General features: G+C 36.0%; 1 protein-coding gene across 1 annotated transcript; it reads right to left on the bottom strand.

The window, feature by feature from the left end:
• Positions 1 to 11,504: 11,504 nt before the first annotated feature.
• LOC125660221 (IgGFc-binding protein-like) lies at positions 11,505 to 15,483 on the bottom strand. The gene is made up of 8 exons (XM_056148611.1): positions 15,439 to 15,483; positions 13,679 to 14,958; positions 13,386 to 13,479; positions 13,223 to 13,273; positions 12,940 to 13,137; positions 12,655 to 12,854; positions 12,303 to 12,480; positions 11,505 to 11,979 (listed from the first exon to the last, which is right to left on the bottom strand). The coding sequence occupies exons 1-8, from the start codon at positions 15,479 to 15,481 to the stop codon at positions 11,909 to 11,911; spliced, it is 2,115 nt and encodes a 704-aa protein (XP_056004586.1). The 5' UTR covers positions 15,482 to 15,483; the 3' UTR covers positions 11,505 to 11,908.
• Positions 15,484 to 16,101: the final 618 nt, after the last annotated feature.

Genomic DNA, 16,101 nt, shown 5'->3' with positions numbered 1-16,101 from the left:
GTTGATTGAGTACAGAAGAACATTGTGTGACTTCGTGGATTAATTGTCAGTGAGGAGCTGTTGATTGAGGTACAGAAGAACATTGTGTGACTTCGTGGATTAATTGTCAGTGAGGAGCTGTTGATTGAGTACAGAAGAACATTGTGTGACTTCGTGGGTTAATTGTCAGTGAGGAGCTGTTGATTGAGGTACATTCACGTCCTACGTGATTCCTTTCGAATTTTCTCATCGTCTTCATGACGTTTCTTTTTAATTCTGAAAATATTTTTTACCTTTTTGTTCAGTAGATGTTTTTTCATTTTGTGTAATTGAGGGTTTTATCATCTAAATACCTCACTAGTGGTAGACGATGTAGGACAATACTATGAAAGTTCGGATTATACCCTTATGCAATGTTGTACATTTATATGTATTTGTTTTATATTTGGAAAGAAATCATCAAATCATTCATGGATAAACAGATTACATGCTGCTTTAACGGTTATATATGTCTCGGGTATCATAAAGACTATTGAGATATTTTGTATTTGACATGGAAAAATTAGGCCTGCCTCGTTCATCAGGCTTACTTAGATATCCCGCGATACAGAAATGACATATGTAATACATTATTACGCTGTCTCTTTTTGTTAAAAAAAAAAAAAAAAAAGAATATCCCACATTTTTGCACATTAAAATTATAGGTCTTTCAAAAGTCCTAAATGCAATCCCATGGCAGATTATTGGAATGAGGGAAGTAGGCATATCATTGAAATAATTTGGTTATCAAGTGGGTCATCACCATTCAACCATCTGTAGAAATGTCAGAAAGTACCAGTTAACAAACCACGTCAAAGATTTTGTAAGAATTGGAAAACCCTGTAAAACATCCCTTTTAGGGGGACAATGCAAAAGGATGATTAAACGATTTTTTTACCACATCTCTGTTTTAAAAAGGGAATGGTTGCCACATCGTTTGTTTTTAACGATAACAGCGTGACATCGACCGAAGTCATTTGGCTATCGTGCAAGAAGACTTATAAAGTGGCTTGACCTTTGCTTGCACCAAACCAACAAAGCAGCGTGTATGTAATAATATAAAGCTCGTCAACGTTGGAACTTGGCCTCTTTGAGAAAATTATATTGGTCGGACAACAGTCACAGATAGACGAATGCCTGTATGACGGCAACCTACAAATGCATGTGCAGAACGAAATATTGTCGAAGCGATTGTTTGATAGTGGATCAGTTGTGATGTGAAAGTGTTTCCTACGACTGTAAGCTGGATCATATCACAGTTAGGAGCAACCTTAATGCATAAAATTACCAAAGGGACATTCTTGCTGCAAGTGGTGTACCTAATTTTGACAATCACTCTCTTTGACTAAGACCAGTGTTCATGGATGACAATGCCAGAGCACACCGTTTCACTGATGTGCAGGACTTTTTGCGTGGAGAATTAGTTATGACAGTACCATGACCTGCTCGAAGTCCAGATTTGAACCCTATTGAGCACTCTATGGTGTCTTTTATTTCAAGTTCACTGGGGTACATCGAATTGACATATGAATGAAAGTGATTATTGTTAATAGATAAAACGTCATCGATATATCTAAATATCGAGTTGAAGGCCACAGCAAGAGATTTACTCTTCTCGTGCAGAAGAATATAAAAACAGGTTCGCTAACAAAGGAGCGCAATTTGTGCCCATTGGATTTCCAACATATTTTTAGAAGACCTGATCATCAAAGACTATGAAGATATTGTCAATGAGGAACTCCAGCTTATTTTCATGTTTAGGATGACTGATCATTGGATATTTCACTGGATATTTCTTTTCCTTTTTTGTTGAAGACGCAACTGTCTATAATGTCAAAACGTCTACTCTATAATTTATCGTTAGGAATGATCGTGTAAAGTGTTGAAAAGTCATACGTTTAGACGTTGTTGATTTGAGAAAAGTTTTTGCGATTTTAAATTTACTAAGCGGTCATTAGAATTGTTTAGAATCCATATTTGATTTTCACCGCTTCTGGCATATGTTGTGAAACAGCATGTTTGAAGTTTCTCCTCCACAGCTGTTAATATTTTCGTGAGGAGGAAAGATAGGGGCTTGGTAGAGCACTTACTGGATCCAGCAATTTTTTTGTGAAGTTTAGGAATCCAGTATAGGTGCGATAACTCCTATCCATACATCCCATTGACTGGGATATTAAATGTGTATAAAACTGAAGCATGAATTTTTTGAAAGGGTAGCATGTAACTTATATAATTCTTTGATCATTTCTGGTTTACTAAAGACAGGAGGAAAATATTTTCGTGACGAGCAAAGATAGAAACTTTGAATCAACGTCGATTTAATGTGTAGATTATATAAGAAGATGAGTATTTTTCATCATTGAAATTTCAATGTAGAAACAACGTTGATAATTAGTGTTCATTAGATTGAATATTTTTTTTATTTTGTTAAAGGGGGTGATGGTAGGTTAGATGGCCAATGCATGATTTCATTGCTGATTTGAAATGTCATTTAATTGACTTGTGAAGAATATTTCAAAATTATTATAATAAATACGTGCGTTGTTTAACAATTAAAACCAAAAGCTAGATTTTCAACGTAAATTTTGGTTATATTGATAAATCAGTTACAGTAGAATGTTGATTCATGTACGCAGAACAATGGGGAACTGTGCCCTTACCTCTTGGTAAAGATATCTTTCTGATCCACTGACTGATTGATCCCTATCTTTTATCTTCCGGTGATACATCAGAGAAAGTACCTCTTTGTGAATAATTATCAAGACTGCTTCTCTGAATGCTCCCTCCCAACTTTAAAAAAGCGATGTAGTTTAGTAGCATGTACTTTAATGAGTGAATTCATAATCAGCAGATCGATATCCTTAATTACAGGCATGGATAACACATTTCCAAACTTTGTCTAGATACATGAAATACAATATGGCGACAGAAGCCTAACTAATCTATAAACAAAAGTTTTTTAAGCCTACCTATTTTGTCGATTCTTGGTACTCGATTCATCCACTCTATAGACCGCAAATTGCAAACCTTGCAGAGAATTTGTTATGATGAAAAATAATCAAAATGGATGACAGTACACAAAGGGAATCTGTAACTTTTGACATCGTAATGATAATCATTTCATTGATTACGTCTCATTGGTTTTGCATCTCTTTGTCATCTAATTTTCTATCGAGAAGGTCTGTATAAGTACATGTACAAAAGAGATACAATTTTTTTTAAAACAAGACACACACTTACAATGTTTTTGTTTTGAACAATGAACTTTTTGTTCTATTCGATATCATAAGAAAATTGAATAAATGTATATGTATCACTAAAACCAATAATGAAAACATTTCTCGTCCTATTCGTTTATTATCTCAACAATGGATTTCCCCTGCATATCAGATGTTTTGAGAAATACTGACTACAATGGTTTAAAAATCAACATGAAAAATTCCTATACACTTCTACTGTGAAAACTTGAAAATTTTATGAGCCTATCTTTGCTGCTAGGAAACTTTTATTAGCATGATTATAGTACTAGGCTATCATGCCAATCAGAATACTTTTCTCTCTCCTATTCTCATCATAACATCTACAAAGAAAATAAGATGATGGAATATTGATTCCCTTTCCAGAAGAAGAATAAACCGAATCTCTGTACCATCCAGTCATGACATGCAGATGAGAAGACCAATTACTGAATGATGTAAATTATGAATTGAATTGTGTCGACCTCTGATGACATAACCGTAGTACTTGTACAAATATTTGAAAAAATGGTCAATAATTGATTGTTTACTATAACTTTGATGAGTTTAAAGACGTTCGATTTGAGTCCCCCCACCCGAAATATTCATTTTCAATATGACTGTTGGTGATAAATCTACAAGCAAATCGTTACTCATAAGCCGTGTTAGTGTGAGTTAAAAGGTACACATAACAAGGGTTATTTACACGATCTGATCGGTAAGAGCTGATTTCACATCTGACGTCATTGTTTCATTTACACTGTATGATTTGTCAGACGTGTACGTCATTAACATCCATTTTTAGTGCTTTGTTTACAATTCAATTATGGAAGACGATATTTGTGCGGCTGCCTACCATTAGAATATACGTATAAGATATACATACATGTAGAAGGACATGGGCGAGGCCTTGGTGTGGTAAAATTCAATTCAATCAATTTGTTCAGTTGTTAATTTCAACTCCTCTTTTTTCTTTCCTGCCATCTTGAACTGAAACACATGGAATAAAATGTCCCGCCAAGATTTCCCAACATCCTAATTCCCATAATATATCAAATTGATCTCTAAATTAATCTAAATCGTTTTGGAGCAAAATTTCGGGAAACATCCACGTGTTAATTTTGATGTATTTAGATTAACCATGATGACCAGGCTTTTGATTGGTTGAAACCATCCGACTTGCATTCTCTATTCGATCTGACTCCATCTGAATTCATATCTACCACATGGTTTTCCTATTTATACGCCATGATTTGTAAGATGTGCCGAGTTAGATCTGACAAATCGGATTGTGTAATTATTCAAATAGAGCTTAAACATTCAGGCATACGAATTGCATACATTGTATTTCAAACTCCTAAAAACATACCATAGAAATTAAACCCGGTTTTTGTGTGGTTGAAATGTTAGGCTGTGCATACTGATGATGATGTTTAAGAAATGCTTACCTCTGTTATCTAATTTAAAATTCAGTGGCATGTGAATTGATATGGTTACCCTATTTTGTCGAACGAACTGTTGATTTATTAACTTACCCTTTCGAAATTTGTATATTTATACATATAAAACAGGATTAGATTTTCTGAGAACGTATTCGTTATTTTCACCTTTTCGTGAAACTGAAAGCAAAAACAGATCTTTAAATATATTCTGCCTTGTACAGGTATGTTTACATCTTCAGATTAGCAACTGGAGACATCTCAATATGAGTGCGAAATTCTCGACGGGACGTAAAACAAACAACCTTTTCAAATTCATAGAAATTCTTCAAAATATATGGAACAAAACTTACACATGTACCGACTGGGACACCGCATCAGAGATCTAGAGGAAATGCCGATAAAAAGCAGTACTTCTGCTAACATTGAGCCGTTACTGATTACTCTGAGGCGCGGTGTCGATTACCCCGAGGTGCGTGACTCATTACCCTGATACGCGTTATACAGATACCCTGGGTCATATTATAGATATACTTTCAAACCATGCTCTTAATTCTCATAGCATTGGAAAATCTTTACAAAACGAAGTCTTAAAATATGTCTGTGTAAACTGGTACATATCTTCTTGTATACGTTTTTTGCGGTGGATGATGCATTAAATCGACCAAAACACTTCCCCCTTCTTAAAACAAAGAAGAGAAGATAATGAATAGAAATGCATCTCATACATCCTTTTAAGAATACAAAAAATAGGACAAACACAGAGCCCTCGGCATACCTGAGGTGGAACTAAGTGCCAAAAAGGAGTAAGTGCCCCCTGTCGACCGGTCACACCCGCCATGAGTTCTACATCTTGATCAGGTAAACGGAGTAATCCGTAGTCAAAATCAGAGTGTAAATAAAGACATAACAAATGATAAGAAACACATCAGACAGTCTTCCTCGACTTAAAAATCAACCATACGCAGAACATGTTTTCGCGCATCTAATCAACACCATATGCAGGTGATAATGGAATATTGCTATACAAAAATGATGAAGTTGAAGTCCTTTGGTTTGTCATAAAGTTGAGTTGTTAGTTTGCCATTGACATGTTTTATCAAATATCAACTGATGAAACAGGTATGGAAGGCTCTATGATGTCTTTTATCTCGAGTTCACAGGGATATATCCAATCGACATATAAATGAAAATGAGTATTGTTAATAGAATAAAAAAGTAAGTCGCTATTTTCAGAGCTAGTACAATAATTGACAGAATATCGGAAATAAGCTTCGATGTGGACACTGAATTTGATGTCTATGTTTCAGTGATACTAGGCAAATGCCAAATGAGTTGGAAATAGAAATCAAAATAACCATCATGTGTTAAAAACAAGAGACCAGTGGGCCACAACGCTCACCCGGTCCTGCTGTTCTTCATAAGAATACTCTTCTTTAAATAGCAAGACAAAAACCTCTTTATTCCCATGATTTTTTAACCCTTATTACTACCCCACCAAAGCCAAATGTGGTCATGATTTAAAACAACTTGAATTTAACATAGTGATGCCTTATATTTCTCTAGTATCATGTAAAATTTCAGCTTCATCCTAACTTCATAGTCCATTCTTTTCTTTTTCTAAATTTTCACAAACACTTTGAATTTATATTGTGGCCAAGACCTACCCCCTAGGGATTGATTTAAAGACACATGAATCAGCACTACCCAAGTATGCTTGCATATTGTTATGACTAACTTTGACCCTGCTGTTACTGAGACTAATTTTAGACTGCTTCTTGTGTAAAACTCCTATTGAGGCCCCATCTTACCACCCTACCCCTAGACCAGGATTAGAATAAATTTGAATCTCAACTACTTGGAAATACTTGCATACTGATGTCAATAACCATATCCCTGTTACTCTTGAAGAGGTTTTTAAAGTTGTGTATATGCTATGTATATATTCCCATATCAAAAGTCCAATGTAACCGCTATTGTGTCCCAATCCTACATTTGGGGGCATTGGTTTAAAAAAAAAGAATCTGTGCTACCTGAGGATACCTGTTTACTAACATCACTAATCATTGTTCGGCTTTTCATAAGAATGCTTTTAAAAGCTTTTTATCGTATATTCCCATGTAAAACTTTGGGGAACCTTATTGTGACCCCATCCAACCCCAGGGGCCACAAATTGAACAAGCTTGACTCTGCACTGCCTGAGGATGTTTGTATATCAATACAATTAATAATGGCCCTGTTGTTGTTGAGTAAAAGATTTTCCTTATACATTCCAAGATAAAACTTTGATCCCGTACAATGGCCCCCATCCAACCCAACGCGCTCATCATTTGAACAAACTTGAATCTGCACTACCTGAGGATGCTTGCGTATAAATAAAACTTATCAAGGCCTTCTTGTGCTTGCGAAGAATTAAGACTTTAAAAGATTTCCCCTACACATCCCAACGTAAAGGTAATCCACTATTGTCCTACCCCTAGGGCTCTGGTTTGAACAATTTTGAATCGGCATTCAAGAAAGCCTTCACATATGTTCTGTTTTTTCTGGTCCAGTAGTTCTTTAGAAGATTTTTAACAGATGCTACCATAATTTCACTATTTCTCGATTATGTCACCTTTGAAAGGGTGTGATTCTTTCTTTGAACAATTCTAAATCCCCTTTACCCAATGATACTTTATGGCAATCTGGTTGAAAATAACCCTATGGTTCTGGAGAAGTTAAAAGTGTGTAAAGTTTATAAATGGATGAGGGACAACAGGTGATGAAACAAGCTCACTTGACCTTATGGCTGAAGTGAGCTAACAACACTACAGAACTAATATTGCTACATCATATCCTAAAAACAAATATTTCATTTCTACTCCCTTTATGAATTGTATTTTTAACGAAAATAGAAAACACCTTCAAACAGAAGACAGATGGCGAATTTTGTCTGGATAAATTCGTTGCATTTAGTCACTCATCTCTTTATTCACTGACAAAATTACCTGTTAAAGGTCAAGAAATAAACTGGACGTTTATATACATATACGTTTATATACTGATATACATCAATGACTTACCTGAATTAGTATCATCAAGAGCCAGATTATTCGCAGACAACTGCCTACTGTACAGAAAGATCAGTACAACAGAGGATGCAAGACTACTCTAGACAACCTGCAAAAATGGGAAGACACTTGGCTGATGAAATTCAACCCAGACAAATGTGAGATAATGAGAGTTACCAACAAGAGAAAACCCATCATTACTGACTACACCATCCATGGCTACAGTAAAATCAGCAACGTTTTTAGGTCTTAACATCAGCAACAACCTATCATGGAACACCCACATACATGTAGAAACAGTAATTCAGAAGCCAAATAACATCAATGCATTCCTTAGAAGAAACATCAACACATGTCCTAGTAAGATCAAGGAGCAATGCTACATCACCCTAGTGAGACCAGTGATGGAATATGCATCAGTGATCTGGGACCCAGTGACACAGTCAAATATCAACAGACTAGAAATGGTGCAAAGAAGAGCTGCACGTTTTGTCACTGGAGACTACAGAACCACCTGTAGTGTCACCAGTATGATGGAATGATTGCAATGGGAGACGTTACAACAACGAAGACATACAGCAAAAGTCATCATGCTATACAGGATCATACACCAACTCATAGAGATTCCAACAACTCATCTCATTCCTAGAGTGGCCACAGTAACAACCCGTGGACATGACATCCGTTTCCTCGTACCCTACTCTAGGACAAAGGGCCACCAGCAGTCATTCTTCCCATCTACCATCCGTCTTTGGAATGACTTACCAACACGATCTGTCACCGCTTCTACACTGGATGGATTCAAAGACAGCCTTCAGATGACCGCCCTTCCATAATACCAAAATGTTTTAGCTGTACATACTACCATACCAGCTATGGCTTTCAGCCGCGCCTGCACCTGATGTAAATATTTACCGTACAGTTTGTTAGCACGGTGGTTCCCATGGGCATTTGTAAATAGTCATCTGCGACAATACACCAGAGGTGGAATGCAGATTATTGGAAGAAGTTTATGAAAAGGTGAAGATACCGAACAGTGATCAATCTCATAACTCCTATAAGCAATACAAAATCAATACTTGGACAAACACGGAATCCTGGACACACCAGAAGTGGAATCAGGTGCCTATATCTTGATCAGGTAAACGGAGTTATCTGTAGTCAAAATCAGTGTACCAAGAACGGCTTAACAATTGGCATGGAGCACGTCAGACAGTATTTGACCCAATGATAAGTTGTATTGGCAATCTAGATCGTTATAGTGACCATATAATGTGCGAAATATGTATCATTTGTGAAAACTTTGAAGAAAATTTCTATCAAGTTTGATGGTTTTCTACTGGGAAATTCCTTTAATTTTCGAGGAAGACGAATATACTTAAACACCGACATGTTGTGCCAATCCGATTATATAGATAGATATATAGATAGAAAATAATTATGTATATGTGTTATTGATATTTATTTAGAATAAATGCTCAGAAATGAAAGTTGAAGATATATAAAAATAATCATAATCAACGATAGACAAAAAAAACAACAAAAAAAACAACACCTGAAAACGATAGATAATTTTAGAATGTGTGGCATGAATTATTGTATCAAAGATAAAATTCATTCACTGATTGAATGTCATCTATTTAAAAGTGACATATTTGCTAGAAATATATCAATCTTTTTTATATTTCTTCAAATAAAGAACCGTTTATATGCATTATATGAAATGAGAATCAACCATCATTTATCAAGCTGAACATTTTTTTATTCAACATTTATAAGTTAGAAAATATGCATTGTTTAAGTTGACAAAAAATAAATATAAAGCAATAATAATTTATTACTTCATTATGGGTAAACATGTCATTCATTTTCGCATTTCTGATTGCATAACATCAAATCTCATGTGATTATACATACAAAATGTAATATAAATCTTATATTTTATTGCCACCTATAAATAATTACATGAATAATCCCCAATTGCTACCACTTTGAGGTTGATTTTTCTTTCATGTCATGTCATGTTCTTGCTTTTTTCTGTGTTTTTATACCCCGTCAAAGACGGGACGTATTATGGCATGGCGTCGTCCGTCTGTCTGTCCGGACCTTGTAGGCAAAGTACAAAATGAACTGTTAGCTTCAGCATTTTACAACTTCATACATTTGATGACATTTGATGACCATGATGAGAGGAATATGCCTATTGTTTTTCAAGGTCAGAGGTAAAAAATCAAGGTTATAGTATCAGTTAGGGGGAAAACTTTATAGGTAGAATACAGACCGAACTATTGAGACTAGGATCGTCAAACTTCGAACACATACTCCTCATGCCAAGTGGAGGATGTCATTTGTTCTTCAAAGTCAGAGGTCAAAAGTCAAGGTCCTACTATCACTTAGTAAGTAAACCTTGTAGGCAGGATACAGACCAAACCTAAAAGCTCCAGGATCTTACAACTTAATACATTTGATCACCACGATTAAAGAAAGATGTTTGTTGTTTCTCAAGGTCAGATATTAAAGATCAAAATTTTACATGTAGTATCACTTAAAAGGAAAATCTTGTAGACAGGATACAGACTGTACCGTAAGCTCCAGAATCTTAAAACTTGGTACATTACATCACCTTGACGAGAGGAAGATGTCTATTTTTTCAAGGTCAAAGGTCAAGGTCGTAGTATCAGTTAATAGAAAAACCGTGAAGGCAGAATACAGACCGAACTATTGGAGTTAAATACATATACTCCTCATGTTAAGTGGAGGACCCCTATTGTTCTTTAAGGTCAGAGGTCAAGGTTGTAGTATCATTTAGTAGGCAAACCTTGCAGACAGGATTTAAACCAAACATTTGGGACTAGGACTGCCAAATTTGGTACACATACACCTTATGCCAAGCGGAGAATGCCTATTTCTCAAGGTCAAAGTCGTAGTATCACTTAGTAGAAAAACATTGTTATTGTTATGGATACGGATATTGCCCTGAGAGGAATATAAATTCAGTTTGCATTTCAGCCGGATTGATACACCATGGTCTACTTTAGGGGTAAAAATGGGTCAAACAGTTTTCCAGATATTTTTTCTTTTGAATACAGGCATTGCCCTGAAAAATTGTTACAACCTTCCTCTTAGAGAAATACATTGTTCAGATTTCAACTTGATTGGTGCACCGTGATCTACATTAGGGCTATAAGTAGGTTAAATAGTTTTCTGGATTTTTCTCCATCATGGGTACGAATATTTCACTGAAAATCTAATTTCTGTACTCTTGGTATCTTACTTTATGATGTACAATGAATATGTCCTAAAGGGCATATAATTGGTTCACTAGAATATTTATCTGATACCTCTCTCGTAAAATCAACTCCGGGTTTCTCTGTGCTTTACATTTGATATATTTTGAAAATAATTAATTGCGATCTCTGAACTTTATAAAAGCCTATGACCCTCTGGAATTTGCATCAGATGACTATATTCCAGTCCTTATGACCGTGGAACATTTTAGCGAGAATTTTCATTGTCGTCGAAAGCAAATTTTAGTGGTCGAGGTGTCTAGCGCCCTGGTCACACGCTACTAGAAGATTGGTCCCGCAGGTCTCGAGTTCAATTTCAGTAGGGTAAAAAGTTCGTGCCGTTTTTCATTGTAATTCGTAATATATGTATACATGTTTTGGAGATGACCTGCACACTATTCTATTGGATAGTGGTCAGTGAACAGTGTACGCCTCCTCAAACTCTGACTACACCAACAGATCGGATGAAACAACATAATTTAATAAAAATGATCAAAGGCAACAGGAAATTAAACATAACAACAAATTTACATTATGTACATCAATTACACAGAATAGATTAAGATCAAATCTCAAGTCACATTACAATGTAAGTGTATATTTTTTTTTTCATGAAAAGGAATTCGTATATGATAAATAAATCAAAATAAATTGAATTGAGAAAAGTATATTCATATTTTTAGTGTGATAAAGCATATCACGTCATACTTGTTGGAAATATTTAAGGAAAGAAAGAGTTATAAAAGTAATGATTCCTGATAATCAGCAACCGAAAAGGTTAAATGACAGTTACGAGTTGATGCAAAAATTAAAACACCACAAATATAATGCTTACGAAATCTAATTAAATTCATATCACAGAGTTCCGAAGTCATTGGTTAATTAAGGAAATGAAACACGATGGCTGACAGATAGGCAAAGGTGACCAACGCACAACTCCAAATCATGCCTGAAAAAAAAACCCCAATCATTTTAAAAATCAGTGGAAGAAGGAAATGCTGGAATTATACAACCTGTGTTCTTTCTGAATTTTATTTATCATTTTTGTTGATGTTTTATAATATATTTTTCTCAAGTTTAAGTTCTTTATTCTTTTTAACATTTGCTATCTATCAAGAATACAAACACGCTTTCTTAACTAGAGTATCTAATCTTAATCAAAATTCAATACATAGCCACTAACACGTGCACACTTCTAATTAGTAACCAATACAAATCATCAACATCTTGAATTCCTTCAAAGTAATTATCCCTAACAACAAATGAACACACCTTGTGCACCAGAGGGTAAGCTTGCTTGGCAGTATTGTACAGTGCCTTGTGGACAGCCCGCATAGCTAGCCAGTTCATCACTTCCGTCTGAACAGTCGGAATTACAGTCGCACTTTTTGGACTCTTCTATACATTTGTTGGTGGAGTTCAGACAAGTGAAATACCCTGATATACAGTGCTGTGGAGACGAACGGACACATTAAACCATATATTGTATGGGACCAAGAAACTTGAAATATCTATAATATATTTTAATAGCAAAGTAGAAGAATCCAATAGAAAACTAAAAGAATAAAACTTTTATGTTATATACACACATTCAATACCTGCAAAATCTCCTTCATTGTCTTACCTGTACATAGTTGTTAACACTAGCAGTTGGACAAGCTGAAGGATTGCAGCCTTGCTTGAATTCACTATTGTCTCCAGCACAGTCTGCTCCGCCATACTGAGGAGATGGGTCTGTGCAAGTGCGTGGACGAGACTGGGAACCGCTGCCGCAAGTGACCGTGCAAGTCCCCCAGTTCTCCCAGGATGTCCATGCACCATCAACTAATCAAGATAAGGGGATTCTCAAGGTTTTGCACTTAAAGGTGTTCAACGTTAGGAAATGGTGAAAATAGGTCAATAAGTCTACCTGGACAATATACATTGGTGATTGAACAAGCGTCGGCCTCTGAAGCCTGACCGACACATTGTTTTCCATCGTACGCTGGGGCGGGGTTTGTACATGTTCTTTCACGGGATCGGGAACCGCTGTTGCTGGCACCAGTGGTAGAAAAGCATGTTACTGAGCATGCGGTCCACTGACTCCAGTCTGCCCATTCGCCATCAACTGTAAATATAAAACGTACGTAGTGACATATATTCGAAATGATTTACATATTCGTACGTTACTCTTGCAAAGCGGTATACTTCACCTGGTGGTGGAGTTGCACAGTCTTCATTTTGTCTCGAATCACCATCATCATCTGAAATCCATTGAATATATGAATCATTCTTTTAGGATGAGGCAAGGTAAATGCTATAGATGCGTAAAACAGTCTATCAATAAGTATGCAACAAAATTTATATTCGTCTTACCTGAGTTACTGTCCCAGCATGCTTCTTCATCGATCAAACCATCGCAGTCATTGTCTAAACCATCACCAATCTCAGTGGTTGTTGGAGTGCATGGCTAATTAAAAAAAACCCATTTACATACAACAAGCAATCAAAATGTTTGTTTCCAGCGAATAATGCTTAAATATACATGTATATTTCTTTACTTTTGAATGAAAATTCATTTGATACGGTGGTTAAGGATAAATTAGAAAAAAATTGAAATGAAATACTGCTCAGAAATTCTTCACTGAAGTTAGTCGACCATTTCTTACTGTGTTGATGGGAGCAAGTCGAGTTCCGGTAGAGAAGGCGTATGTTTCATATTTGGCTTTTCCGTACAGGTATCCACCGAAAACTTTAATTGGAGAGTCGTGACGTACAGTATGTGTACCCTCTGCAACCTCGATGTAGCCTGCAGCATAATTGACCCCATTGTGTGTTACCTGGTGATAAACAGTGGAAGAAGGGAAAGAGGATCCGTCAACTTTCAGGCCATCCTTGTCATCCTCTCTGATAACGAACATAAAAAAACTGTCGTAGGTTGCAGGAGGTGAAGAGTATTTAGGTGTGGTAAAAGTGTAGTCAGCGGCAAACTGTTCAATGGGAGGAAGAATCATCATAGCTGGATCGGATGGTTCCGTACTTAACTGCTGACTGAGTACAAACTGGACAACCATAATAGCTTTGTCCGCCTTAATGGAACAGTAAGCTGTAGATTCGATATCCTTCTCAACAAAGTCACCAGCATTGGCCAGAGTAATGGTTTCCGTGTGTCCACCAGAAATGGTGATTGTGGTTCCTGCTTCACTGGCAATAAATCGAAATTTGTCTCCCACCGTTCTGGCCGGAATTGGAACAGAAATGTAATTCTTTCCCCATCTGCCGACTGGAATCATCATTTCGCACAAGTGATCGGAAGAACCCCCGCTTCCGATTCTTGTTTTCTTGTTTCCACTGATAACGCCAACGTTCTTGTCGGATGTGATGTAGGCTCCCGTTAGGTCTCCTTTTGAAATCAGTTGCCATGTGTCGAAACGATCAACGGTTCCGGTCAGGGTATCCCCGGCGGCATAAGACTGTCCATTCCACGTGACCGACTGCTGCATACTGGCGGGAAATTTTATTGTAACGGTAGTTCCATCCTCAACTCCAACTATCATTAGTTCGCACTGCTGAGTTGGTGGGTAGAAAGTTACGGCATAGTACTCGGTTCCCAAAACATCCACTGGGACGCCCAGATACGCATCGTTAGAGTACTTTTCTTTGTTCACGGCGTAAATTACGACGTCGTCGTCCGCCTTCACGTGCACGGCATTAGGTACTTTACTATTGCCGGTCGGTCGGATTCCGGGTGGGAATAAAAGTTGCTTGACCTCTCCAGCTTTGACGCTGAATTGTTCGTTAATGGACGAGGAGTATCGGGGCGTAGTGACATTGACGTTAACAGTTATGGTACGCATGGTGGTAACAAAGATTTCGACATCGATGGAGGTTCCCTGATTTTCCATAAAACCAATTATGAACTCATTTCCTCTATTGTTAGGAGCACCCCCTGAAATATTTGAGACTTTGTAATATGTTTTAGACTATGGAAACGAATAAATTATTAAGACATATTTAATAATGTTATATATTAATAACGCTGACACATATACAAATCATCATATATTAACAAACATTGTAATATTTGAACTTGAAAAATAAAAAAAAATCAGTTTTGATAAAGTCGTTGCTTGAATTCTGTATTTGATTTGTCTTTGGATTTATTTTTACTACTAATAATAGACATGACCTTTTTGTAAATGCATTTCCATTCAATAGCTAGATAAGATATAGACTTGAAAACAAGAGAAGTTTGCTTTTTGTTGCGACATGTACATGTAATCTTAAGTGAAAAATATTATTTTTTAGCGAAAACGTAATTAATTTAAAAAAAAAAAACCCAAGCGAAAATGAAAAATAGAATATCGTATAAAAGACCTTAAAAAGAAATATAAGCCCATTATAAACAGAAAAAATATGTAATGCTTACCATGAATTGCATGAGAGAGAACACTGATAATTAACACTGTCATCCATCGTCCTGTGAAATTGAGTAAAAAGAAAATATGTATTTTCGACTTGGAAGTAAAAGGAAACAATACAAATAATTGTCATCATATATTTTCCTTTATTCCGGAAAAAAATTTAAGTAATTGTAGTCTATCTTTTAGCTTACCTCCAGCCATGATTCTCCAGGAGCGTGTGTTATGTACGCTTCCCGCGATGTAACTTTCTCTACTGAGACAAAGTGTATTCCTAACAACCCTTATTTAATATTACATGGATTAAATAGAATTGTTTTTCCAGCATATGGACGAAATTCCATAATAGATTAGCTAAATTTGCTAGGACTCTAGCATAATTGACGTTTTTTGTGTGAATAAAGACTTTGAAATACTTTGTGTGCGGGTTCACTCCTTTTAATTTCTTTGTATAAGTTTGTTTTGACAAGAGATTTATTATTCGTTAAATTACACGAGTCATCTTTAAAAGCAGAAATATATTTTCATTGTATTGTTAACAAGAATTGAAAATATTAGTGTACATATATTTAATAATCTTTAATAACTGTCTACACAATGGTTTTGAACAAAGAAGATACAAGTTTATTGTACACATTGAGCAGACAATGGTCGATATTTTAGGCCGACTG

Source organism: Ostrea edulis, chromosome 9 (assembly GCF_947568905.1).
Source record: "Ostrea edulis chromosome 9, xbOstEdul1.1, whole genome shotgun sequence".
NCBI classification, from domain to species: domain Eukaryota; kingdom Metazoa; phylum Mollusca; class Bivalvia; order Ostreida; family Ostreidae; genus Ostrea; species Ostrea edulis.
Note: the sequence above shows the minus strand (reverse complement) of the source record. Positions and strands in the feature narration are given on the sequence as shown.